This window comes from Nuphar pumila, chromosome 3 (genome assembly GCF_984573655.1).
Source record: "Nuphar pumila chromosome 3, dmNupPumi1.hap1.1, whole genome shotgun sequence".
Classification (NCBI taxonomy): domain Eukaryota; kingdom Viridiplantae; phylum Streptophyta; class Magnoliopsida; order Nymphaeales; family Nymphaeaceae; genus Nuphar; species Nuphar pumila.
This window is the reverse complement of record NC_143251.1, coordinates 139,671,376-139,699,345: the sequence shown is the minus strand read 5'-3', so window position 1 is coordinate 139,699,345 and position 27,970 is coordinate 139,671,376. Positions and strand designations below refer to the sequence as shown.

The window sequence follows — 27,970 nt, the reverse complement described above, 5'->3', positions numbered from 1 at the left end:
GGTCTCCATGATGATGGTGTTTGTTTGATTTTGTGGTCTCATTGTTTCTTTTCTTTTGTGATTAAAAAAAGATTTTCTGCTGTCATTCAGTGTGTGTGTTTCCTGCTGTGGTGGAAGATCTTGATTTGGAGTAGTTCGTTTGGTTTCTTGAACTGTATCAGTTTGTCCGGGGCAATCTTCATTTCCGAATTCGAACCGCTTGATCGAGTTGGCTTGTTAATACAAGTTGAATATTGGAGTATGATTCTTGTCTATACTGAATACCCTGTTTCTGAAATGCATAAAACTCTGGTTGTACAGATAAGGATTGGTTTGTGTCGAATTGTGAATTTGATCGGCTTTAGTAAGAAAAGAATTAGTTGTTCATCTGTAAGAGTTCCATCTTTGATAAGTTTTCGAGTGATCTAGAGCTTATTTTTTTTTCTCAAGTTAGTCTTTTGAATTTCATAAATCAGATTGAAGGAGGACTTGAAACACATATTCACTGTTTGGATATGAGCTTTCGTATTGAGTTCACTGGATCAAGATGACTCTTTTCTGGTGGGTTTGTGAATCAGATGGCTTTATTGCTAATTAAGGGGAACTAGGTTGGTTTCCGTTGACATGTTTGACACCTAGCTTTGGCTGGAGCGGATCTAACTTTTATTTGGTGTTCCTCCTTTTGCTTGTTCCATTGATCTTTTTGTGCAGGTCAAGATAATTTCAATTCCTACACTAGCCCGATTTTTCTCACTGAGGCTGTTGTTGATCTTTCTAAGAACCATGACTAGTCAGCTGGTTGACATTCAACCGACTTTACTCAAATTTATGTGTATGTATTTCAATCGTATATTCTGATTTGTTAATTGTTATTTCCATCCATCTTACTGAACGGTTTCTGAAATGACTTGCAACAGGTTTCTTTGATTTTTCCTCCCTTTTTCTTGTCTCTTTTATCTTGCATGACATGGCATTTGAACATAAGTATAATGCAATGATATGTGGTGATTGGATTAGCACCATGGCATTTTAATTAAAAAAAAATCTTCACTTTCTGAATTTCAGTGTATGCACCTGTACTTAAGACCTGTGGTAGCACCAGAAGTTATTGGCTAAATTACATCTTTTCTATGATATTTCTAGCTGAAACAGCTTCTTCTGTACTAGAAAATTCAGAATAAGAATTTTTTTTATGGAACCTTTGGGAAAATATATTCAGTAGGCATATAGCTTCAGCAAATGTTCTATTTACATGCAAAAGAAGTCCAAGAATATTTTTCAATGGATATGTAATGCTTGTGATGTTCAATTGATCAGTCTTGTTCCCATAGGTTCTTAGTACATGAAGGTCTGGGTTTCCTGCAGATATGATTTGTTTAATGTAAACATTTATTGGAATTAAATGAACTGACTGCAATTTGACATTACCTAGGCAAATGTAGTTTACTTTATCCATATGTTTGTGATAAATATATCAAGATTTATATTGATGCATTTTGCAGCATTCTAGCTGCATGATACCGTGGTATGTTATTGAAACTCCAGATGGCCAGTCTCATGTAGATTGCATTTTCTTAGGGAAGCTAGTCTCCAGAAACAGAGATTGTTGCCAATATAAAGTTTTCTCTGGTTAAAGAATTTAACTTAGTTTTAGATAGTGGTGAATGAATATGCATCTGATATTTAGTTTTAGACAGTGATGAGTGAATATTCGTCTAGAATTGTTTCTGACAGTTCAAGCAAGTTTGATTTGCCCTTGCTTATTGTGAAATATGGCCTTACAATGTATCGTGTGAAACCCAATAGACTGAGGTGTTGTTCTAATGGTTTTTAGACACTTGGAATACCTTTTTTTACGGAATGGGGGGGGTCATCCATCATCAATATTCTTGATTTCTTTAAGGCCCTTGCAAATGATTCCACATGAGTGCACAGATAATCAGTACCACCACCATTGATATATCATCAAATCATGTTCTAAAAACAAAATTTGCTTCATAGATGAGAGTCACTTCCTCTGTTCTTGGTCAAACCAGTTCAACTGGCTCTTCTCATCTATGAGCAAAACGGTTTGTTCTTCCAATGTGATTTGGTTTCATATCAATGTGATGATAGTATTAAGTGTTTTACATGTGTCAATATTTGGACTGTGTTATCCCAATGATTGGAACACATGTTATTCAAATTAGCTATCCCAACTACTTGGTGAACAGTTTCTAAAGATCGACTTATAGGATGGGTCTCTTGTTGTAGAATATGGATGTACAAACTGATCAGAGAGGAATCAATCAAATTGTTTCAATGCAAAGTACAGCCCTGTGTAATGAAGTGCCGGAAGTGATATCTCCAAGGGCAAACAAGAAAGCACGCACATACACAAGTGGCCACTAATGGGCAAGATTACACCAAACCACAAAAGTGGCAAAACACACAAAAGAAGAGAAAAAAATATATTCCACTCAAGAGAGGCTTCAAAGAAGCATACATTACATGGGGGAGAACCCCTTTATTTATAGGCAAAAGAGAGGGCCCTTGGAAGGGCTCCTAAGGGACGTTGGAGCCCTTCCAACAGTCATAAATGTGACCGTTGGAGGCTCCAACGTCACCTAAGGGGGCCTTCCCAAGGTGAAAAGGAAAAAGGAAAAAAGAAAAGAAGAACGAAAAAAGAGAGCATTGTGCGTGAAATAGTAAAATGACTATTTTACCCCTAGTGGGTATTACAAGGGAAATACATTATATATATATATATATATATATATATATATATATATATATATAGAGATTATGACACAGAGACATATATATGTAAAATATATGTGTATGTGTCATAGTCTCTCTCTCTCTCTCTCTCTCTCTCTATATATATATATATATATATAACATATTTTAACACCCTGCAATACAAGTCATTGTTTAGTTTCAGATTCCAGTGAAATGGCTGAGATCTGATGAAATTTAGACAGATTGTCAATGCTTGCAGCAATTCATGTTCATGGCTTCTTAGAAATGTGATGCAGGGGGACATCGACTGTTGCGGCACTTGGATGCTGAATGGAAGAACTCGGCTCCCACGTCGTGCAAGGCACATAACGACAACCACAGAAACGCTGTTGTATAGTTTTTATTCCAAGAACTTTCAGTTGAACAAAGAACTTAACCTTAATGAAGGGGGTTAAAAATGAATAACGACAGTACAAGAATCTAAATCAATAAAAAAATACTGACAGAGGAAACAAAGAGAAGGAAAACTGCTCAATAAAAAAAAGTAAAAGGTTGTTGCGATTTTTCAATGTTCTCTGCCTTGCGCACGCAACCCTAGAGGGGTTTTTTAAAAGCCTTGTTGGATTTGGGTCTCGGGTCCGGTCCTGGACCCGAAGCAACATCTGTTTGCTGCTGGATGGATCGGATCCACCACCTGGATCCGATCGTCAATCCCCATATGCAGACCCGGTCCCTTGCCTGGGTCATTTGGTGTAAGCTTGACCCAGTCCTGCTCTGCATCATTCTCCCCTGGTTGGAAAAAAGTCGGCTCTGACGACTTGTTGTCTCCACAGTAAGCAATTAGATCAGACATAGTAGATATAGGAGAATGGTGCCAATCTTCGAGCAACTCAAGGAGGTAAGATCAGTCAAATAGGCCCGCGAGCCGGAGAAACCCAGTCTCCTTGGTAGGAAGAAGAACTATCTTATGATCCTGAAAGACAAATGTGTACGTGTTCCTACAGCCATCATGAATGATCTTACGGTCAAACTGTCAGGGATGCCCCAAAAGGATGTGGCACGCACTCATAGGGGCCATATCACACCAGACTTCATCGTGGTAATGCTCTCCCATGGAGAATCGAACTAGGCAACGCAGGGTGATGGGTACCTCGTTCCCTTTCTTGAACCATGTCATTTTATAGTGTTGGGACAATTTTTTCGTTTTTAAGTTCAAGGTGGACACAATACTCTCGGACACCATATTCTCGCACGCCCCAGTATCAATGATAATATCACATGCGTGCCCCTCACAGTTGCATCGGGTTCTAAAAATATTATTCCGCAACCATTTTGTCGGGGTCGACTCTCGAGATATGGACAAAACATGATGGATGGTTAACAAGTTTTCAAGACTGCCATCGAACTCTACGACTTTCATCTCGTCATTTCCCTCAACAGGTGACTCGCCCTCGCTCTCACTATCGGATGCGGACTCGACAATGCCCTCTACGAAATGGGTGTTCTTACTCACGGTGGGACACTTGGACGCAACATGAGCTAACTCTTGGCACCTTTGGATCTAGTGTGGTATGCGGGTCCAGACTGATCGGGTTTGCTAGGGTCGACTCCTGGGGTGGACTTTGAGTCTTCTTTCCTCGGGGAGCTCGCTCTCCTGGTTGGGAAACTCGATTTGAGTTGACTAGACTGATCACTACGGGGTGTCCTATGTTCCTGTCTCTTTTTCAATTTCTCCTCCACATTCATGACATAACTGCTTGCCTGATCTAATGACTCGACTGTGATACAGCTGAAGTCGTCAGAAATAACAGGACGAAGACCAGAAATATACCTCGTGACCTGCTGAGCGGTCTCCTCGATCTGCACTCATAGGGAAAGACGATGGAACTCAGCGGTGTACTCTGCCATAGTGTTGGTGCCTTGACGCAGGGTCAGGTATTCCTTGTAGGCCCTCTCGGCATGATCTGACGGCACAAATTTGGACTGCATCAATCTCTGCATCTCTTCCCACGACTGCACATGCTCTAGTCCTTGCCGCTCCCTCGACCTCTGCATCTCAACCCACCATGTCTGTGTTAGGCCTCTCAACCGAGTAGAGGCTAGGGAAGACACGACAGGAAGACACGACGGTGCTCAGCTACATCGTGGTAGTCAAAGAAGAACTGGACGACATAGGACCAGTCGAAGAACTGCTCTGCATCGAACCGACCTGCGAACTCTAGAAGATCCAACTTCACCCCGTACGTGGAGGGGCGCTCTGGTGCTCATTGCTGACGGGCCTCCACCATGCCTGCGGGGTACTTGTTCCAGAAGGTATCATCGTCCCACACTGCTTCATCTTTGCGGTTCTGCTCGCCTGGCTGCTGGTGCTGACGTACTCCGACGGGTGGTTGGCGCTCAGGTCGCGTCGGTCCCTGCTGAGTCTACCTCGGTCTGGCTCAGGGTTACCGGAAGCGCCTAGCTAAAAGGGGAAGCGCGCTTCGGAAGCGCGAAACGTCGCGCTTCCGAAGCGTGGGGGGAAGCGTCCCCCTTTTTTGGGAAGCGCACTTCCCTTTAATGGGGGACGCGTTTCCCTTTAATGGGGGACGCACTTCCCTTTAATGGGAAGCGCGCTTCCCATCACGCTTCCCCCTCGCTTTCCCTTTTTTTTTTAAATTTTTTTGTATTTTTTATTTTTTATTTTTATTTTTTTCGCTTTCCCCTCGCTTCCGAGACGCTTCCTAGGTCGCTTCCGAGACACTTCCCGAATCGGTCCTAAGTGGTCCCACGCTTCCCCGCTTCCTAAAATTTTGAAAGTGCCTCGCTTCCTGCTCCCGCTTCCCGTATCGCTTCCCGCTCCCGCTTCCTCAACTGGCAACCATGGTCTGGCTTGCCCGTGGGCGGGAGCCATCTGTGGTCGACATTGTGGCACCGGTATGACAGGAGGTCCAAAGTAAGGGGGATGGGGCTGCTGGGTCTGGGGCTCTAGGTGGGTAGGATCGGGATAGTATAGGTCAGGGTTATGGGTTGGATTAGGATGAGGGCAGTGGATTGGGTTTGGTACGGGATTCTGGATCAGGGTTGGGTTAGAGGCTTGGGTCTGGTAAGGGTACTGGGTTTGGATAGTGTAGTACTGGGATGAATCACCCGATTGGATCTAGATTGGGTCAAATCCTAAACTATTCGTCGGACCCAAATTTGGATAGGTTGGATCGGGGATCAAGTTGTGGGGATAAGAGGGTCGGTTTGAACTCGATCCACAATCCATATGATTATGGGTCTAGTTTTGACCTGGCTCAAATTCAAACTGGGGCTCTGTCCTGGTCCGATATGGGTTTGGGTCGGTACTGGATCCATTTTGTGGGTCAAAACTAAAGGGTTGGATTTGGTTCGGGAGGAACCGTGAACCAAACCCAACTGGGTAGGTCAGGTGGGTAGGTTCAGGACCAGAGTTGTCAGTCGAGGAAGCGGGAGCGGGAAGCGATACGAGAAGCAGAAGCACTAAGCGAGACACTTATACAATTTTAGGAAGCGGGAAGCGCGGGACGACTTAGAAGCGAACTGGGAAGCGTCTCGGAAGCGACATAGGAAGCGACCTAAGAAGCGAAGAAGGAAGCGACATAGGATTCGAATTAGAAGTGAAAGGGAAGCGAACAAGAATCGAAAGGGAAGCAAAAATGTAATTATATATTTTTATTTTATCAAAAAATAAGATTTATGTCATCATTGACAAAATAAAACATGTATCTAAGACAATAAATAATATAAGTTGCAATTATCTAACAAATGCATCATTTGCAACTTTCAAGCATTAAAAAAAAATACATCAAAAGAAGATCATAATTCGCATTCATGTTGCAACCATTTAACAAATGCATGCAAGCACTAAATAATGCATTAAAAAAACTAGTAAATTTGATTAAAAAGCATACATTTTTCAATGAAAGAATCAAACGACTTTATTATTATAAATCTTGTGATATCTGCAACATAAAAAATGAGAAATCAATAAACTCAAAGATTACATAGACATATGGTTAAATTTTTAAGCTATAAAGTTCTAAACTGTAAATTATAAGCTATAAAGTTCTAAACTAAAAACTTAAAATTAACATAATCCACTACTTCACTTTATCATGCAAGGTTCAAAATAAAAGTACATATCAAACCAACAAAATATTACAAGACCATGATAAAAAAAGTAACATAAAAGTTTTCAAGTTAAACTACATCATCAAAAGAATAATTAAGAATTCAATAGTTCATTAATCTGTCTTCTTTGTCTTCCCCTTCAAGTCAGCAATAGATCGAGAACTTTCTGCATCATCACGCGCTTCTTGTCCTCCACGACCATGCCTTCTGATCCTTCATTTTTTATAATGAATATGTTAAAAAATTAAAATGTTCAAAAACCATAATTTAAAATATAAAAAATACATATATAGAAAAAAGTAAAAATAAAAAACATAAGATCAAGTGATCAACATACCTTGCTTAGGTCTCCTGCTAAAAAAACGATCAATCCAGCCTTGAGGAACTGATGGTCGCTTTTGTATATCTGCAGTTCTACTAGATCTGGTGGATTGATTTGTATCATCTTCAACTTCATTTGTACGTATGATTATTGGAGGTAATGGAGCTTTTGGTTATACATCTTTGGGTTTGGATTTGGAAATAGTGCTTGATTGTTGTGCATTATCATCCAAATCTCTCCAACGCATGTCCTCTAATCTCAACGTGTTTTCTTTTACAATAGGAAGTTCTAGATTGATATCCCATTTTCGATTAGGTTCTTTGTAGCAATTGTTGCACATTTTTATAACAAGAATATAAAATATGAATGTTAATAAACAATCAATGATAGAAAAAAAGAAAAAAAATACCAAAACAAAAGTACAACACAGTTTAATTATACATGTCAATCAATCGAAGATTGTAATGAATATACACCAAGGTATCAACACGATCTTCATTGAGCCTATTTCTTTTAACATTATGAATATAACTGTAGGTGCTCCACACTCTTTCTGCAGAAGATGTGCTAATAGGTTGAGATAAAACCTTAATGGCTAATGCTCTCAACTCAGGTGTATCACCACCATAAAAATGTCACAAATTAAGCACCGATATTGTAGGATTCAATGCATCTATTCTTGCTGCATTTCAGCTAAATCTTCCACTTGATGCAAAAGCCACAAGTTGTGACCTATAATGTAAGACCCGCAATTTTTCAGAAAATATCTGAATAAATTCATGAGGCATTTATCGGTAAAAATAGCATTTTTTCTTAGAATAAGAAACAAATTAATTCCTGCGAGCCAGTTATACTTAGGATATTCGTCGAATCGCGAATATATGCTCAAACACTCTGGAAGCCATAACTTCCTATCTGAACGAAATCAAAGGATTCCTGCGAGCCAACTTTCTTAGTTACGTCAATACGAAGAGAATGACGTACTCAGAATTTTTCGGAAAAAATCGCCGAAAACCCGAAATTTTTGCGGGATCCACGAAAATATTGGTGGGACCCACAGAAATATTTCTCAGAAAATATTCTAGAATATTCTAGCACCTTCCAGCATCTTCCAGGACCTTCCAGCATCTTCCAGGACCTTCCAGCTCCTTCCAGCACCTTCCATGGAGGGGATTTCTGAAAAGCCAAGGGGTAAAAGGGTAAAAGTGAAACTTGGGGCCCAAGTTTCACTTCTTATAAATAGAGGAGCCCCCCTCTCTCTAAAAATCGCCAACCCCTCTCTCTCTCCTCCTTTTCCCAAACCTCCCCTACCTAGCCTAGCCCACCTGAGCCCACCTGACCTGGTCTGAGCCTGCTTGACTTAGCCTGAGCCTGCCTGACCTGGTCCTAACCCACCTGACCTAGGTCTGAACCTACCTGACCTAAGTCTGAACCCAGTTGACTTGACTTGAACCTGGTTTGGTTCAAAGTCAAAGTCCAAGTCCTTTTTTGTCCGAAGTCCAGAGTTGATCCTTTTTCGAAGTTGAGCCTTGTTCGAAGCGCTTGAAGCAACCGGAGTCGTTTCTTCCTCAAATTGAAGTAAGTTTGCTTCATTAAACCATCTCTCTCAAGTATTTGATTGTTTGTATATAGCATATACTTTCTGAAGTAGTATCTTGCTTTAGTTCTTGGTTGAGCCCTCTAGGACATTTCGGTGTTCACGCGCTCGCCTCGTAACTATTGTCAGATATATATGTTCGAATGCGCAGTATATGCGTTCTTCAAAAATAGTATCTCACCCTAGCTCTTGGTTGAGCCCTCTAGGACACTTCGGTGTTCACTCGCTCGCCTCGTAACTATCGTTGGATACAGATCTAGGTGTATATCTGCTGATTCTGCCGACGCGTCCTATATCGCACAGGCTATGTAATTTACCTTTGCCGTCGCGTCGTATGATGCCAAGTCTCCCTGCTTTCTGCAATTTCCGATTAATGCACTTCCGATTATGTATTTACTTACGCCGTCGCGTCGAACGATGCCAAGGCTCCTGTTTTGTTATATATAGGGGTGGCAATTTCTGACACGACCTGCCAACCCGACCCGCCAACCCGCCTCTTAGGCGGGTTCGGGTTGGGCTTAAGCCAACCCGTTTAATAAACGGGTCGACCCGTGTAACCCGTTTATTAAACAGGTCGGGTTCGGGTTGGGGGTATGCCAACCCGCCAACCCGGCTGACCCGTTTAATAAACGGGTTAGGCGGGTGGGTCAACCCGCCAACCCGTCTGCCCGACCCGCCAACCCGACCCGTCAACCCGACCCGCCAACCTGCCTACCTGCCAACCCGATCCGTCAACCCGCCAACCCGACCCGCCAACCTGACCCGCGAACCTGAAAACCCATTTACCCAACCCATTTATTAAATGGGTTGGCGGGTCGTGTCGGGTTACCCGTTTATTAAACGGGTCGGGTTCGTGTTTGCCACAGCTGACCCGTTTAATAAACTGGTCGGGTTCGGGTTGAGGTATGCTGACACGCCAACCCGACCCGATTGCCACCCCTAGTTATATATGTAGAATATTTCGTTCAGTTACACACCCTGAACAATAGTATATGCATTTCCTTTACGCCGCCGTTGTATAAAGCACAGGCTTCTGCTTATACTACATATATGGCGCGTAAATGAGCGTTCAAATAGAGATCAAACTTCAAATCGCCAATGTGATTCCCTTACCGCTTCTCGTTCAAGATTCTGCTTGACGAATGAAGCCCCTATTGGAAAGGCTTCGGTTTTTGGCAAAATGTTCTTTACGTAAAGACTAAGTCAATTACGTATGGCCTGGCTATGGCCTAGGGTTCCTGCAACCTTGATGGATGCAAAGTACGCACAACGGTGCGCGTCCATTTCCCGAATTAAGCGTGGCGATTTCCTACCAAAGAGGAGAGATGCCGCTGAAATGGATAAAAGAAACGCACGCTTTTCTCCGTAAAAGAGAGGAAGTGCTGCAAAAATTTCTAAAGAAGCTAAGAATAGCTCAGAAAGAACGTAGCAGGATACTCTGACATATAGCAGAGTGCTACCCGGTTCATGGAATGTCTTCTACAACGTAGAAGGGCTCGTCGCACCGCTGCCAATAGAGCAGGGGAGGTGCTGACGAAATGGTTGGCAGAAGAGCTGCCGGAACCAGTTGAACGGCATAATGATGTCCGTTGATGGAACGATGCCAGAATGGCTCGTATTCTTGTGCCTACGAGGGCACCTTGCTCGTAAGGGCCGTCGAGCCAGAGTAGAGGTTGTGCCTTGCCTAGGTTTGGACTCGTTGCGTAAAAATACGCCGAGTAGCCGATCTATTTAGATCGAGTCATATGCATGCTCATTGAGAACGGTTACGCAACCAGATTCGTAAGGGCTGATGAGCCAGAGTGTGTTGTTTCCACCCAAAAGAAGTGTGATGCTCGTGGTGGCCGAAGTGCCAAGAGCAGTGTTTTGTATGCATATGAATAAGACTTAAGGTCGCACATGCCCCGCGGTTGAAAATTGTGTTAGGGGTACCCCCTCAGTAATGACTGTGTTGGGGCAGACTGAATGGGGTCGGGTACATACTCCCGTAGTGCTAAGGCACGGGCTCCCTAAATGGCATGCAGATTCTGTCCAAGTAATTGTAAGACTGACAGACGCCTTCAGGAATTATGCTCACTGTGGAATGACAGTGATGGTACAGCCTTGAGTGACACGTATTTTACTTTGGACCTGATAGAGTCCACGATGGCCTCAGTCACTCATGGGTTTTGGGGTCGTGGTTATCCTTAAGATCTAAGGATTGAACCCAACTACTGCAAGTAGAGGATGCATCCGAATATGGGCCTAATAGGGTTCTCCCAGTTGAAACACACTGCCCTACTATGGATAGGGTCAACAGGCCTCTGGGGTATCTAAAATACATAGAATAATCAACCCCCAGAACGTCGCGTTGATGCCCGGACAATGCTTCGCCCGCGTACCAAGGGTGGAAAAGGTTAAATATCGAAACAATGCATTAGCTTAGGTTCAGTGATGCTTGAATGTATGCGTGGATGGCCGTTGTTGAGTCAGTCCTGCATAACCTTTGTGAATGTGTCATGTTCGGTATACTACTGGACCGACTAGGCAAAGACCCGTGTTGTATCCGCACGACTAAGCGAAGCTCGAGGAGCTGTCCTTAGATGCGTGGGATACGGATGTGCCAAGTATGAAGACTTGAGCTAGACATCACTTGAAACCCGGAAGAGGTCAAGGCTAAGTCGTGAAGACTTGAGCGAATGTTCAATTCATAGCCCTCAGGAGGCTCTTGCGATATACGCTAAGTCTTGGAGACTTGAGCGTCGTTATTACGAACTGCGACCCTGAGTGGTCATCGTATGTGCTTGAGTTGAATGGATGCATGATTGCTTGCTTACCACACCATCAGTGGTTCTGACCCCGTTTAATGGGGATTTCAGGTGTTGTACCTGCGTGGCGATATGCGGAGCAAGACAACATCGAGTTCCAGGGTTTCTCTAGACAGAGTTGTACTGCTTCCTTTTTATTGAACCTACACTGCTTTTTTAAGCAGTAGTGTTGTAATAAACATGTGGTTTTCGATAAAATGGAACACTTTGGTGGTCAATGAGTTGCTTGGCCACATACCTGCAACGTGCTCGGAGTTTTCTAAAACCGATGACTCATTATCGTCTTATTCCGCTGCTAAAAGCTTTTCTAAGTTCCGCTGCAAAGAAAAAAAAAGAAATTCATGAAAATTTTAACTTAGCTTTGTTTTGGAAATCCGGGGCGTTACATATAAAGTGTAGATACCTCTTCATTTCCAGCAGATATGACTTCAAGCGCGAGAATTGCACCGTCTAAGATATCATTATCCTTTTCTGCAAAAAATATGTTTAATAACTATAACAAAAAAATGCAAATAAAATAATAAAATCATTAAACTTTAAACTTTATTAAATAGATTGAATAAATTTTTTACCAAGAGAAACTCGTTTGACCCCTCCTGCTGCTGGGATCTTGAGATACTCTAACTCGTAATATTTTGGAGTAAGCATGTGGGCTAGACTATGGAGAGGTACATTCATTCTATCCCATCTATTTGAGTCAATCTTATGAATCTTTTCATACAAATCTGGTTGTCCTTTTAGATTGTCTTTGATTTCCCCAAACATATTGTACATGCCTTCATACACTTCACCAATTATAGGGCCTTCCTGATCACAAAATTTAATCATCTTAGATATAGGTTTTGTAATCAATAATGTTAAACGTACAAAATCCCAATATTCTTCATCAAGAACAATTGTTTCTATTGTAACAACCCTTTTTTTCATAGTTTCATCCGTGCATGATTGCTTCCAATCGCTCCATCTATCTGAAATTCTTAAGCTCTCCCTCACATCAAGCAAGCGTTTCAAAGTAGTATAATGTGAAGCAAACCTTGTTTTTGCAATCTTTGTTAACTCTAATTTTTCATTGCTTCTAAAGATTGCTAGTGCTTTTGAATGATTTGTGATATACTTCACAATTTCTTTACTCTGCAAATATGTTTCTCCCAACCAATGAAACTCATGTGCCAAATCCTTAAAAATCAAATTAAGTGTGTGCACAACACAAGGTGACCAAAAAATATACTTATACATTTGTTTTACGATCCTTGAAGGGGATGAGAGACTAAAGGCTCTTAAAGAATATTAAAAAAAGCATGATGATTGGGAAATGAAGAACTTCAAGATCTTATCTTGGATTTTTTCATTCGTTGAGACCAAGATTAACGCCAATATCATCAAATTTAAAAAAGCTTCTGAAGCTTGGTTGTATCTTGAGAAAATGTACACTTCAAGAGACTTATCTCACAAGTACTTTCTCCAAAAGAGGGCTTTAACCCTCCAACAAAATGATATGACCATTCGGGAGTACTTTGCCGAATTATCCTCTATTTGGGACGAGCTTACCATCCTTGAACCAAAATGGAGTGGAGAAGCTATCGAGTTAAGGCACAAACAACTTGAGGAAGACCGATTCTTCAATTTTCTAAACGGCCTTAGACCCGAATTTGAACAAGTTCGGTCCTCTCTTCTCTCCACTTTTACATCTCCCTCCCTTGAAGATGTTATCACCAAGCTAAGTGGTGAAGAAACCCGTATAGGGATTAGCAAGAATAATCCTAGCATTCTTGTTACCTCTTCCGCTCAAGAAGATGGTGAATTGGTTAATGTCGTGTCAAGACCGGGGAATAACGTGAAGACCTATAGACCTCTTCATTTCAAGAACCAAGGAGGAAATGATCGATATGGCAAGAGGGACTATAGCAAGTTGACTTGCCACTTTTATAAAGAACCGGGACATATCAAACCTATATGTCCTAAATAGAAGAAATTTATTACAACGGCTATGGCATCCCAAGCGGAAGAACGACCTTCATCAAGTGAGCCTCTTTCTCTTCAACAAATCGTAGATGCTTTGCAACCTCTTCTCAAGGGAGGCATTTCCGGAGCCACTATGTCATCTTCTACCCCCAGTAAGACATCTTGGCTTTTAGATTCCGGGGCATCCTTTCACATGACCCCAAGTACCTGCTCCCTTTCAAATTTTTCTAAAAATACTCTTCCATCCTTTGTCTCAACCGCGGATGAAACACCTCTTGAGATTAAAGGAATAGGCAATTTTGAAAGACAAGATTTTTTTTGTTCCAAAAATTCGTCTTATCCCAAAACTTAATTTAAATCTTCTTTCCGTCTCCCAACTCTCGGACCATGGTTGCGATATAAAATTCTCTTCTAATAAATGTTGGATACAGGATCGCCAATCCGGGAGATTGATTGGGGAAGGCTCTAGAAGAGGAGACCTCTACTACGTTGATTTTCTTCAAGTTCCCAAGAGTCAATTTTGTAATGTTGTTCAAAACAAAGATATTCATGTATGGCATAAGAGATTGGGTCATCCCAATATTGTTAAAATCTCCTATTTGCCTTTTATTAAACATCTTTGTAAAAGTGATTTTATATGTAATGAATGTATTCTTGGGAAAATGAAGTGTTTGCCTTTTTCTCAAAGATCCATGTTTACGACAAAACCTTTTGAAATTGTTCATTCTGATGTATGGGGTCCGGCTCCTGTAATGTCAAAAGGAGTATTTTCATACTATGTGATTTTTATGGATGACTATACTAGGTTTTGTTGGATTTATTTCCTTAAACAAACATGAAGTTTTCTTAACTTTTAAAAGCTTTCATATGATGATTCTGAATCAATTCAATGGATCCATAAAAATCCTTAGGTCCGACTCTGGAGGAGAATACCTCTCAAATGAATTCAAAAGTTATCTTGAAAATTTTGGTATTCTTCACCAAAAATCTTGTCCGAAAACCCTTCAACAAAATGGGTTAGCCGAACGAAAGCATAGGCACATCATTGAAACAACTAGGACTTTACTAATTTCACAAAACATTCCAAAGAACCTCTCGGCTGAGGCAACCCTTACCTCTATCTATCTGATAAACAGACTTCCATCGAAAAATTTAGGCAAAATTTGTCCCTTTGTAAAATTGTACGAGAAGGAACCTGATTATAGCAGGTTGAGGGTCTTTGGATGTAAATGTTTTGTTCTTACTGATAAAAATGACAAACTTTCTCCTAAGGCCATTCCTTGTGCCTTTCTTGGCTATTCTGAAACCCAAAAGGGTTTTCGTTGTTATGATGTCAAAAGTGATAAACTATATGTTTCCAGAAATGTGAGTTTTTTGGAAAATCTTAGTGGATTCGAACGTGACGAATCTCATAATGAGAATATGGATTATTCTTTTCTATTTGATTTACTGAATAAAGATGATGACTCTAGTGATGATGAGTCAGATCAAGGTAACTTAAATGAATTTGAAACTGAGGAAAACGTCCCTTTGCTCCCTTATCACATCAACATACTGATGAAGGGTTACCTAGAGACCCTATCACCTATACTCATAGAGATCGAAACAACTTTAGAAGTGCTCTTGAAAGATATGATGATACTGGTCCAAGTGCTTCTCAGAACGAAGTAATTCCTTGTAGAACCGAAAGAAGTAGAAAGACTCCTTCTAGGTTTATTTCCTATGACTCTCTTTCACCTAAATATAGAGCATGTCTTAGTGCCATTCATTCTTATATAGAACCTAGAAATTTTGAAGAAGCACAAAAGTATCCTGAATGGATTAGTGCAATGAACAATGAACTTGAAGCTCTGAGAAAAGCTAAAACTTGGGAGTTTCAAAATCTTCCTAAAGGTAAGAAAACAATAGGTTGCAAATGGGTCTTCAGGGTAAAGACTAAAAGTGACGGATCTCTTGAAAGATATAAAGCTCGTTTGGTTGCAAAAGGATATAGTCAAGAGTATGGTATTGACTATGAAGAAACTTTTGCTCCTGTAGCTCGTATGGTCACTGTCCGATGTCTTATAATCGTTGCTTTTATCAACAAATGAAACATCTATCAAATGAATGTTAAAAATGCTTTTTTAAATGGTGATTTAAACGAAAAAGTTTATATGGATGCTCCACCTGGGATGGAGACTCCCAAGGGAAAAGTGTTTCGTCTTCAAAAAGCACTTTATGGCCTAAAACAAGCCCCCAAGGCCTGGTATGATAGGTTTAACTCTGTAATGATTGAAAATGGATTTATTTCTTGCTTTACAGACACTGCTCTATTTGTTAGAAAATCCAATGCAGGGATTGTGATTTTATTATTATATGTTGATGACATGCTCATCACTGGGAGTGATTCTAACGGGGTTAAAAGTATAAAATCTATCTTGAAAGATAAATTTGAAATGTTTGATTTGGGTTTTCTAACTTACTTTTTGGGGATTGAAGTAGCATACTCTCCTAGAGGTTACTTCTTATCTCAAACTAAGCTTGCTTCTGAGATCATTGACAGGTCAGGTATTACGGATGATAAGCTTTGCAAAACTCCTGCAGTAGTAGGGGCAAAAATGAAAATTGATGATGGGGTTCCTCTTTCGGATCCTACACCCTACAGACAGCTTGTAGGATCTTTGATGTATCTGAGTATTACCAGACCAGATATATCCCATGCAGTCTATACTGCAAGTCAGTTTCAGCATGCGCCTACATCAGTTCACATGAGTGTCATCTTGCGAGTCGTAAGATACATAAAGGGTACTCTAAATAAGAAAGTTTTTCTGTCCTCTTTATCCGATTTAAAATTGATTGCTTATACTGACTCTGATTGGGGAGGTGGCCCAAATAACTGTCACTCCACCACTGGTTTTTGTGTATTTTTAGGAGACTCACTAATTTCGTGGAGATGCAAGAAGCAACAAAAGGTGTCGCTCTCCTCAACTGAAGTTGAATATCGTGCCATGGCAACTACTACCATGGAGATTGTTTGGATTCACCAATTGCTAGAAGACATCGGTATCACAATTGAAGGACCCACCAAGCTGTGCTGTGACAACAAGAGTGCAATCTACATTGCAAAGAATCACACCTTTCATGAGCGGACTAAACACATCGAAATGGACTGTCACTATATTCGTGAAGCATATCTCCGAGGAGTTATTGATCTCCCTTATGTCACATCCGAATATCAGTTGGCAGATTTCTTTACTAAAGCCTTGTGCGCTCCGCGGTTCAACTTTCTTCTTGGCAAACTATCGGTCATCTTGCCCTAAGTTTGAGGGGGGTGTTAAATTATGTAATCAAACTTGTAATTTCGTATATATATTTTATATATATAAGGTAATACATATACATATATATAATATATGTATATGTATTTACCAATTATATATATAAAATATATATATTCCTATTAGGGGTAGTTTAGGCATTTTACACATATTCTTTTTCGAGAATATGTTTTGTATTTTCCCTTTTTCTTTTTCTTTTTTTTATTTCTTTTTCTTTTAATTTAATGCATTGTACTCCCTTGGGAGGGGCCCAACACACTAGTCGTTGGACCCCTCCAACGGTCACATTTGTGACCGTTGGAGGGGCTCCAACGACTATGTGGAGCCCCCTCCAAGGTCTCCTAAAGCCCTATAAAGATGGGCACTCCCTCTTGTATTTCTCTCAAGGGTGTTGGGGTTTATTGCCCAACCTTTTTATTGTTTATGAAACTTATGAGTGCATTTGCACATTTGTGATTTCGTGTTTTGTGCTTTTTGTGCACAAGTGTTCCAAGTGTTCTTGGTGTGTGTATATTCACACATTTATATCGTTTCATCGACTATAGTATCTTGTTAAAGATACTTTTACACTAACTACATGATGTGGGCCGCTGCCATGGAGAACAACCTCAAGGGTAAAAAGTTTTGGGGATACGTCATGGGCGCTATTCCGGAACCGCAACTCCAACTCACCAAGATGGATGGTGATCAAGAGAAAACTCTTGAAGGAAATGCCCGCATGAAGGCCATTGAAGATCACCAATCTAAAGTGAAAGATTGGGAAAGCAAGCATGCAAAAATTCTTCTTTGGTTCATGAACAACGTGGAGCTTAAAATTTGCGCCAACATTGTTAAATTTCAGATGGCAAATGAAGCATGGTTTTTTATGAAAGGTATGTATACTCAAAAAGACCTTGCTCGTCAATTCTTTCTCCAGGAAAAAATTGAGACCATTAAGCAATGGAAAATGAGTGTAAGAGATTACTTTAGCACCCATAGACCCTTATGGGATGAGCTATCTCTACTAGAACCAAAGTGGATTTTTAGTGAAGATGTGGAACTAAGAAGAGAACAAATGGAAAAAGAACACTTTTTCCAATTTCTACATGGGCTTAGGCCCGAATATGAACAAGTTAGATTTTCCCCACTTCATAGATCTAAGCATCTTCCTTTGAAAGATGTCATAGCCGAAATATGCCAAGAAGAAACTTGTCTTGGCATGATTAAGGGAGGAGATGAAGTTTGGCCGTGTCTAAACCCGGCAATCATGTGAAAGCCTATAAGCCTCCACACTTTGGGAGGCAAAATAACTATAATGGCAACTATAGAAAAGTCATTTGCCATCATTGTCAATAACCGGGTCATATAAGAGATAATTGCCCTAAGCTAAATGAAGCACCAAAAAGTAAGGTTGCCTCCGTTGAAGAAATTACTCAAAAGAAGGAGGAGACTATCAAAGGGAAGGAGTCCTTCTCTCTTGCTCAACTATCGGAAGCACTTCAAATTCTACTCAAATCGCCATCAACTTCGGGTGCCGCCATAGCTTCTTCTTCTCCTCCAGGTATGTCTTCTTGGATTTTTGATTCTGGAGCTTCCTTTCATATGACCCCTCTTAAAAATGGGCGTTCTGAGTTGTGTAATAACTCTAAAAACTCTTATGTTTCAACCGTCGATGGTACATCTTTACAAGTAAAAAGTTTTGGAACTTTAAATTTTTTCAAAGATTTCTTTGTGCCAAACGTAAGAGTGGTACCTCAACTTAATTTAAATCTCCTTTCTGTTTCTCAAATATGTGATCATGGATGTGAAATCTCCTTCTCAACTAAGGATTGCTTTATACCGGATCTTCGGTCCGGGAAGCAGATTGGGCAAGGCCATAGGAGAGGAGATCTCTATTACATGGGCAACTTGAAACTTCCCACTAACTCTTTTTGTAGTCATGTCCAAGATAAAAATATTGAAACTTGGCACCAAAAACTTGGACATCCAAGTTTCTCAAAAATGTACTTCTTTCCTTTTGGAAAGAAATTTTGTAATGAGAAACATTTTTTTTGCAAGAATTGTATTTTTGGAAAAATAAAATCGACTCCTTTTCCAAATAGAACTTTTGTGTCCAAAAGACCTTTTGAGTTAGTCCATTCGGACGTTTGGGGCCCTTCTCCGGTCATATTGAAAGGAGGGTACTCCTATTATGTTACTTTCATTGATGACTACACTAGATATGTGTGGATCTATTTTCTCAATTTAAAATCCGAAGTCTTTGACTTCTTCAAGAAATTTCATATCATAGTCAAAAATCAATTTTCAAGTAATATCTCTACTCTTAGATCCGATTCGGGTGGAGAGTATTTATCAAATGAATTTCAAAATTATTTGGAAACATATGGAATTTGTCATCAAAGATCTTGTCCTAGGACTCCCCAACAAAATGGTCTAGCCGAAAGAAAGCATAGACACATTTTGGAAACAACTAGGACACTTCTTATTTCCAAAGAAATTCCAAAGAACTTTTAGGCCGAAGCCGCTTTAACTTCAACCCACTTGATAAATAGAATGAACACCCGATTTCAATAGATTAAGAATTTTTGGGTGTAAATGTTTTGTCCTTACACATAAAAGAGATAAATTATCTCTTAAAGCTATTGAATGTGTTTTCTTAGGATATGGAAAAAATCAAAAGGGTTTTAGATGCTTCGACCTTAAAAATAACAAACTATATGTGTCTAAAGATGTAACCTTTTTAGAAAATGAAAATGGTTTTGAGAAAACTAAAGATATTGACGAAAGTGAATATGCTTTATTGTTTGATCTTCTCTCTCAAGAAGAAGTGACTCCTCAAGAAAAGGAAATCTCTAATGATTTGTTGAATGATCTAGAGGATATTCCTCTTAACAATATTGAAAATGAAAATGATAGACCCATCCAAACCTATGTTAGGCGTGGTCAACAAGTTCCCATAAGTCCCTTAGAAAAATACTCTCAAGGGTCCAACATAGAAGAAACCTCTTTAAGGAGATTCAACCGAATCTCTAATCCTCCTAATAGGTTTGTTTCCTATGAGTCTCTAACACCAAAATATAGAATGTGTCTAATTATGTTACACTCTTTTCATGAACCTTCACATTATAATGAAGTCAAAAACATTCTCCAGTGGGTTGAAGCCTTGAATTTAGAACTTAGTGCCCTTGAAAAGGCAAAAACTTGGGAAATAACCTCTTTACCCACTGGAAAGAGATCTATTGGATGTAGATGGGTCTTCGAAATTTAAACTAAAAGTGATGGGTCATTAGAACGCTATAAAGCTCGGTTAGTAGCAAAAGGATACGCTCTAGAATACGGTATAGACTATGAAGAAACCTTCGCTCCCGTAACTAGGATGACTAGTGTTAGGACTCTTATTGCGGTTGCGTTAGTTAAAAAATGACCTATTTATCAATTAGATGTTAAGAATGCATTCCTAAATGGTAAATTAAATGAAGAGGTTTACATGGATCCTCCTCCAGGAGTATGTATTGGTGAAAATAAAATTCTCAAACTTAAAAAGGCATTATATGGGTTAAAGCAAGCTCCAAAGGCTTGCATGATAGATTTAGCAATGTAATGACAAGTTTGAATTTTCGCTCATGCTATACTGACACTGCCTTGTTTGTGAAAAGTGCAGGGTCTTTAGTGGTTATTCTACTACTTTATGTTGATGATATGATTATCACTGGAAGTGATAAGCAAGGAATCAATGATATTAAAAAAGTTTTAAAAGAAAATTTTGACATGTCTAGCCTTGGTTTCTTAAAATATTTTTTTTAGGAATTGAAGTAGCGTACTCTCTCCGAGGGTACATTCTTTCTCAGATGAAACTTGCTGTTGACATTTGTTCCAAGTCTGACATCTCCAACGATAAGAAGACAGAAACCCTTGAAGTTATCAATGCAAAGTTAAGGTTGGAAGATGGAACACTCCTCGAGGATCCTACTCCCTACCGCCAACTTGTTGGGTCTCTGACCTACTTATCCATCACTCGGCCAGGCATAGCTCATGCAGTTCACTCAGTCAATCAGTTTCAACATGCACCTACAATTGTGCACATGAGTGCAGTCTTAAGAATAGTCAGATACATCAAAAACACCATAACTAAGAGAGTTTTTCTTTCCTCTTCGTCATCACTTGACTTAATTGCTTATACTGATGCTGATTGGGGAGGAAATCCCGATGATAGAGTCTCAACTACCGGTTTTTGTGTTTTCTTAGATGACTCTATGATTTCTTGGAGATGCAAGAAACAACACAAAGTATCATTATCCTCAACAGAAGCAGAGTATCGTGCAATGGCCACTACAACCAAGGAGCTTGTGTGGCTTAGAAGTCTTCTCAGTGATATGGGCATAGTCATCTCTACTCCTTCGAAGATGTGTTTTGACAACAAAAGCGCAATCTATATCGCAAACAATCACACATTCCATGAGCGTACTAAACACATCGAGATGGACTGCCATTACATTCGTGATGAATACCTAAGAGGAACCATAGCACTGCCTTACGTTACATCCGAGTACCAGTTGGTGGACTTCTTCACTAAAGCTCTTGTTGTTCCTCGTTTTATGTTCCTTTTCAATAAGCTTTCGATTATATCCCCGTAAAGCTTGAGGGAGGGTGTTAAAATACATGTAATCAATATATATATATATATTCAAACATACCCGATAGGGGTATTCCTATAATTTTGTCCAATAGGGACATTGTAGTCTTTTTTCATTTTTGTTTTTCTTTTCTTATTTTCCTTTTTATTTCTTTTATTTTTCTGTTTTATTTTTCCTAAAAATGCATTTAATGCATTCACATTGGGGGTCCCAACTAAGAGTCGTTGGGACCCCAACGGTCACAATTGTGACCGTTGGGAGCCCAACGACACCTTGTTGGGCCTCCCAATGTGGTCTCTCTCTCTTACTTTTCTCCCTCTCTCTTATTCCTTCTTGCCTATAAATAAGTGGGGTATCCCCCTTTGTAAAGTATTGGCTTCTTCAAGCCCTTTCTTGCATTTATAAGAATTTATGTTTGCAAGTCATTGTTGGCTTTTGTGTATGTCCTTTGTTGGGCTTGTTCTTTTGCTTTTTATATGTGAATGTCCATTGTAGGACATTGTTTTTATTTCCGCATAAATCATTACAGTGCAAGGCACAGAAATAGCAGACGACAACCACAGAAACGCTGTTGTATAGTTTTTATTCCAAGAACTTTCAGTTGAACAAAGAACTGAACCTTAATGAAGGGGGTTAAAAATGAATAACGACAATACAAGAATCTAAATCAAGAAAAAAATACTCACAGAGGAAACAAAGAGAAGGAAAACTGCTCAATAAAAAAAAGTAAAAGGTTGCTGCAATTTTTCAATATTCTTTGCCTTGCGCACGCAACCCTAGAGGGGTTTTTTTAAAAGCCCTGCTGGATCCGGGTCTCGGATCCGGTCCCAGACCCGAGGCAACATCCGTTTGCTGCTGGATCTGGGTCGTCTGGGCCTGTGTTCCTCGTGCTCGTCAGGAGTTCTCCATTCTGGTGCCTTGGTACCACCATCTGGATCGGATCCACCACCTGGATCCGATCATCAATCCCCATGTGCAGACCCGGTCCCTTGCCTGGGTCATTTGGTGTAAGCTGGACCCAGTCCTGCTCTGTATCAAAATGTGATAAAATCTACTTTGAGCAAATAAGTATTTTATTTCCTCTTTTTTAATGTGGAATCAAGTTTGAAATTCTACATTAATTGTATCTTATTTAATTAGCAAATAAGTATCTTATTTTACTGCATTTCTTGTAAATATGTAACCTCGAAGTTAATTTTATGTATGAAGTATGAAAATATCTTGAGGATTTTTTTTTTGTAAGAAGTCAAGTATCTTTACAATGTGGCTTGTCTTTCAATTTCATTAAACTTATTTGCGTAACTCGTAGACTATTTTTCTACTTTGATCCCTATAACCAAATTAGTCCTAAAGTTTGTCTATGTACAGTTGAGACCAAATTAGTCCTAAAGTTTGTCTCATGTCTACAGTTGAGCCGAAGAAACAAAGTTTCTGCTCTGTTCAGCTGTTCAACAATTCTGACCAATGTGTTGCATACAAGGTTAGAACTCTTATTTGGTTTCCAATTATATTTACAGGGTTGGGAACAGTAAATATTTTTCTCATCAAAATGTGAGTTTGGTGTCTGTCAAAATCTTCACTGTATCATAACAAAATTACTCTCTCTCTCTCTCTCTCTCTCTCTCTCTCTCTCTCTCTCTCTCTCTCTCTCATACACCAAGTACTCTTAATCATAATCTGTCTTGGCAGGTCAAAACTACAGCTCCAAAGAAATACTCTGTGCGTCCAAATATTGGCATCATCTCTCCAAAGTCCAAACTCACCTTGTGAAATTATAGGTAGGCTTTGGTATTAAATCATTTGAGTGTTGAAAGATCTATGGATGCTAGGCTGCTGCCAGCTTGTTGTGCATGATGATCCATTATGCCACCTTACACACCTTGTTGTGTGTTTCTCGTAAGACTTCCTCTTTATGCACATTGCAACACTACGAGTTTACTTCTTCCAGGTGGCAGGATGGCCCAGTGCAATGTTGTCAGTATCGGTATCGGCCCTGAATCATTGGGCTGCCGATTCAGCTGTATCCGATACTGATACTCAGCTGAATTATTCCGTATTGGCTCAAAAATAATAAAAACTATTTTGTGTCAATCATAACGTGACACGTGTTAAAACTATTAAAATAATAATAAAAATAATATTAAAAAGTAATTTTTGATATTTTTATATTTATTTAAAAATAGCTGAATCGGCCCTGAATCGTATCAAAACTCTGCCGATACTGATAACATTTGCCCAGTGTTCACCATCTTTGGTCTCTCTGCTTTTCTTCCCATGTATGCTTCACTAAAATCATTGGGTTTTTTTCATACATTGTTTCCTGCTTTGACCTTTGCTTTCAATCTTTGCTTTTAGTTACAATGCAATCTCAGCACACTGCCCCACCTGATATGCAGTGTAGGGACAAGTTCCTTGTTCAAAGTACGGCAGTCCCAGATGCCACCACTGTGGAAAAAATTTCCATGGATTTGGTGAGTTTCACATATAATCTCCTGAATTATCATCTTGCATTTTTCATATTTTGTGAATTTTACACCATTATTTTTGCAGTTTGTAAAAGAAAATGGCAGAGTTATTGAAGAAAAGAAGTTGGGAGTGGCCCTTGTCAGCCCTCCCCACTCACCAGTCTTGCAACCTATGGATAGTTTAGTAAGGCTGGAACCTATTCATGAAGCTTCAAAGCCAGAGGAACAAGTATGTTCTCCTAGTGAAAACAGTCGACCTTCAAAGCCAGAGGAACAAGTACATTCTCCTAGTAAAAATAGTCAACCTTCAAAGCCAGAGAAACAAGTACATTCTCCTAGTGAAAACCGTCAACCACTATCTCAGACTGTAAGATGTTCATTTCCTTGTCGTTATTGGAAGGGGGCATGCATGCTTGGGTTTTTTTATGCCATATGTTATGTAGGATCACAAAAGAATGCATGTCATGGGATTATGTAATTTAGACACAAGCTCAAACACAAATATATGTACACCCTACTTGTTGATTAATGTTCTTCGACGTAAAACCAAAGAAAAGCATGACCTTCTGTCTGCTGAGATAAATGTGGGATTTTTGTTTCCTAAACATTTTGTAAAATGTACCACGTTTGCAAATTTGTGTGACCATTCTCCAATTGAGGTTTTGGTCTCACTGCGCAATAATGAGTTTCTCTTTTCTAAATGCACTAGTGAAGCATCTAGGATGTAGCTAAAGGATTTGGGAAAATGGCATCTAGTTCAAGTTTTCTAAGATCTCATAGATTGTTCCATTGAAAGTCAAAATTCAACAGGGATGTAGATTTCTTTACAGTCAACTATCTGTGTTCATCCTCTGAGCAGGAAAAACAAATTTCTATCTTGTTAGTATTTTAAAGTAACTATCTTTTGTCTGAGGCTTCTGCATTTATTCGTTTCATTAAACATTATAACATTCCAGAGAAACAAAAAGTTTTCATACTTGGAGAAGCTTCTTACTTTTGCTATTCTGGTTCAAACCAATGACTCTATTAATGCTGATTTATTCTCTTTATAGATATGGTTGAGTAAGACTGATTGAGCAATATTGCCTTGTATCCTGGCAGGTTGCGAAGGATGTTGAGGAACTCAAAGCCAAGCTCAATGAGGTCACTTGTAGTTGAATTTCCTTTTCATTTCTTGATGGCTTGGTTGATTTTTTTTATTCTGTTTCCAGCAAAACTCTCTACAAGTATTGATAAAGCTGTTTAGTTTCTTAGAAGTATCAGAAATGCAAAACTTTTGTTTGAATCTTTCTTGAAGGAAAAAGCCTTCGAACAATTAGCAATGCCCTCTGTTCTCTTCTTTCCGGCAATTTTCTGGTTTCTCTTCAATATGTGGACATTTTTCACTTATCACAGATCTATATCTTATCTAGAAACAACCTTCTTAAAACAGTGTTCTTTTTTGATGTTATAGCCGTGTGTTTTTGTTCTTCTTCAGCTCCTTTGATTCTTCAATGGCATTAGATTGAGATGTGATTGGAATCTTGCAGGCTGAAAACATAATCACATGCCTGAGAGAAGAAGGAAGTGCCATAATCCAGCATCTGGAAATGTTGCAAGAAGAACTTGTAACTTTATTTATTGTTTCTCTATCTTAAGCCTTTTTTTTGCTTTTCTGATTATTTTTTATGCCTTTTTCTCCTCCCTTCTCTAAGTTCTTTATTCTCTCAATCATTTCCATGGATTTTTTATTTGACATAAAATGTTTTTCTCTAGGTGCTAGCAAAGCGGAGAGTTCAAATTCGAGTAGGTTATCCATTTCTGTTTTTTTGTTTTATTGGCCTTGTTGGATTAATGTCTGGGTGCATGTTACGTGTGTAATATGCTTTCCCTCTAATTTTCTTTCTGCAAAAAACTGAAAATTTGGTAGAGTTTTGTGTTCACAGAAGAGCCCTTCCATGGTAAATACAGATCAGGTTATAATTTGACTGTACATATATAACAATGATTTTTCTGTGTGTTTGGCTGAGATTCTTTAAACCAAAAATAAAAAACAGAATATCTGCAATCTGGAGAATAACAAATTAGAGGAAGGTTTTAAGAATTGTGACTGGATCTTGTTTTGCTATTTGTTGCCAACTTGCCTCCAATTATGGTTGTGCTTTATTTATTTATAGTAAGAAAATTTAAAGGTGTAAATGATATGTTTTCCTATGCTGTTTTAGTTCAAGTCTGATTTGGTCTGAAAGATTGCCTTAGAAAATCTGAATTTGTTTAACTTGGCTTATTGCAACTCATCTGCTACATGGAAGGAATGCTTGATTTATGGGGAGCTACTCATGCATTCAGTTGGCTTGCTAAGCTTTGGGCCTTTGAGCTTCAAGGTGAGCAAAGTCCCCAGTGGGTGGTGATCTCTAAGCCAAGGTTTCGCCTTGGTTTAGATCACGATCATAATTAACTGAATGTCATGGAAATCTGTCTTTTGTCTTCTTTTTGTTTTCTCCCACGTTATTAATAGATATCAAAACATTTGAAGGAAGACAGGTCAAGAAGGTGCAAAATGTTGTGAGAGTTACATTTGGGTTGAGTCGGATTTCCTATACACCAGCATGGAAGTTGAATACTATGGCTATGGTATAGTCTCAGTCTGTATTAGGGCACAAGTTGACTGGCATCTGGTAGAGGCGACTTGTGAATGTCACCAAGTTGATGGGATGTCACAAGATCAAAACCCACGGGAGCCGTCCCTTGCTGCAAGTTCAAAGCTAGTTGTACTTTCTGGTCAGCAGGGGCGACACCAAGGGTTTCATCAACTGGAGGCTTGGCAATGTGTGGTCAATGATGGGGAGGAGTTTTCCCTTGGCCTAACAAAAAAAAAGGGCGCAAGTGGGTCTAATCAGGATGAGGCCTCAGGGTGTAGAAAATAGCTTGGTTTGCATATGAGGTTTGGATCTGAATTTACATGGATGTTATTAGATCCAAAACAGGATTGAAGTAGGTATGCTAGTCTAGTCAAGATCAAATTTGTCCATTTTTAAGTCAAGTCTTAAAACCTCGTTGTCAACACCATTTTTGCTCAGGTTACTACACCATTACAAGGACCCAATCCGTATTTTTTTTTTCTAAATCCAACTCGTCATCTGGGGCAGGCTCAAACATGCTGCACCAAAATTAGTATGATTCAGAACTTTCCTTGGATTTGAGAAGAGAAAGATCTCTGGCCTGACCCTCGGAGATGGCTGTGGGGCAGTGTTGTCAAAATCCATCTGAATCGGCCTAAATCGGCTAATTAAGATTGGATCGGCCCAAAGAGGATCCAAAAGGGATCAATTCAAGGTTGATTCAATTCATTTTTAGCTCGTTTAAATTTAAAAAAAATCTCTTTGTATATAAAGAGTTCATAATGAGAATGAAACTCAAGCCTGTCCAGCCGATATTATGCATAAGTTCAGTATTAAGCTATTTAAATGATCCTAAACAAGTGCGCTGAACACCCATTGTTCATGCTCAGCTAGCTTACCTTCCATCAGCTACACATTTCTCTCATCACCGAGCTCATTTGATGAAACCAAACGAACTCTATTGAAGCCGATCCAAGCCAAGCGGCAAGCAGCTCGATTTGTTCACCAACATCTACGTCACAATGACACACCACTATCTGCAAACACGAATGGGACACTCATTTGTGATGACACGACTCAACTCAACTCCTAAAGACGAAATATTTTACAGCTTTGAATCAGCTTTAGCGAATGACTTCTTACATAAAGGCATTATTAGATGAAAGAATTTATTGAATTACATAAATTGACCTTCCCATGGATCCGAATAAATCAATTCAGAAGGCCAAATATGCTAGAGAGAGAAGCTACAGTGCAATAGAAAAGGGAAGGGTTCTACTGCCAATAACAGCCTTTAAATGATGCCAAGATAACAAAACCCATTCAATGATATAAGCCACACTAAACCCCTTCAATGATACAAGCAACAGTAACAATGCATGAGGCTTGGAAACAACCCCAACAGGTACAGTATAAATTTAGAGTCACATACCTGCATCTTATGAATAAACAGAAA

General features: G+C 39.5%; 1 protein-coding gene across 2 annotated transcripts; it reads left to right on the top strand.

The window, feature by feature from the left end:
* LOC149844077 (uncharacterized) lies at nt 1-25,908 on the top strand. 2 transcript variants are annotated; one of them, XM_090002038.1, is made up of 7 exons: nt 1-238; nt 456-587; nt 691-811; nt 23,805-23,920; nt 24,000-24,281; nt 25,016-25,057; nt 25,444-25,908. In XM_090002038.1, exons 3-7 carry the CDS (start codon nt 763-765, stop codon nt 25,549-25,551), a joined length of 597 nt encoding a protein of 198 aa, XP_089858164.1. In that variant the 5' UTR covers nt 1-238; nt 456-587; nt 691-762; the 3' UTR covers nt 25,552-25,908. The 2 variants fall into 2 exon arrangements, with proteins under 2 accessions (XP_089858164.1, XP_089858165.1); XM_090002039.1 differs by having other exon boundaries at nt 456-811.
* The last annotated feature ends 2,062 nt before the right edge of the window (nt 25,909-27,970 follow it).

Bases quoted from the DNA above. Each gene is read 5' to 3' on its own strand.
- LOC149844077 (XM_090002038.1), top strand. From the start codon at position 763: ATGACTAGTCAGCTGGTTGACATTCAACCGACTTTACTCAAATTTATG. The intron at 24,282-25,015 runs GTAAGATGTTCA...GTATCCTGGCAG, and splicing joins GTCAACCACTATCTCAGACT to GTTGCGAAGGATGTTGAGGA. The intron at 25,058-25,443 runs GTCACTTGTAGT...GGAATCTTGCAG, and splicing joins TCAAAGCCAAGCTCAATGAG to GCTGAAAACATAATCACATG.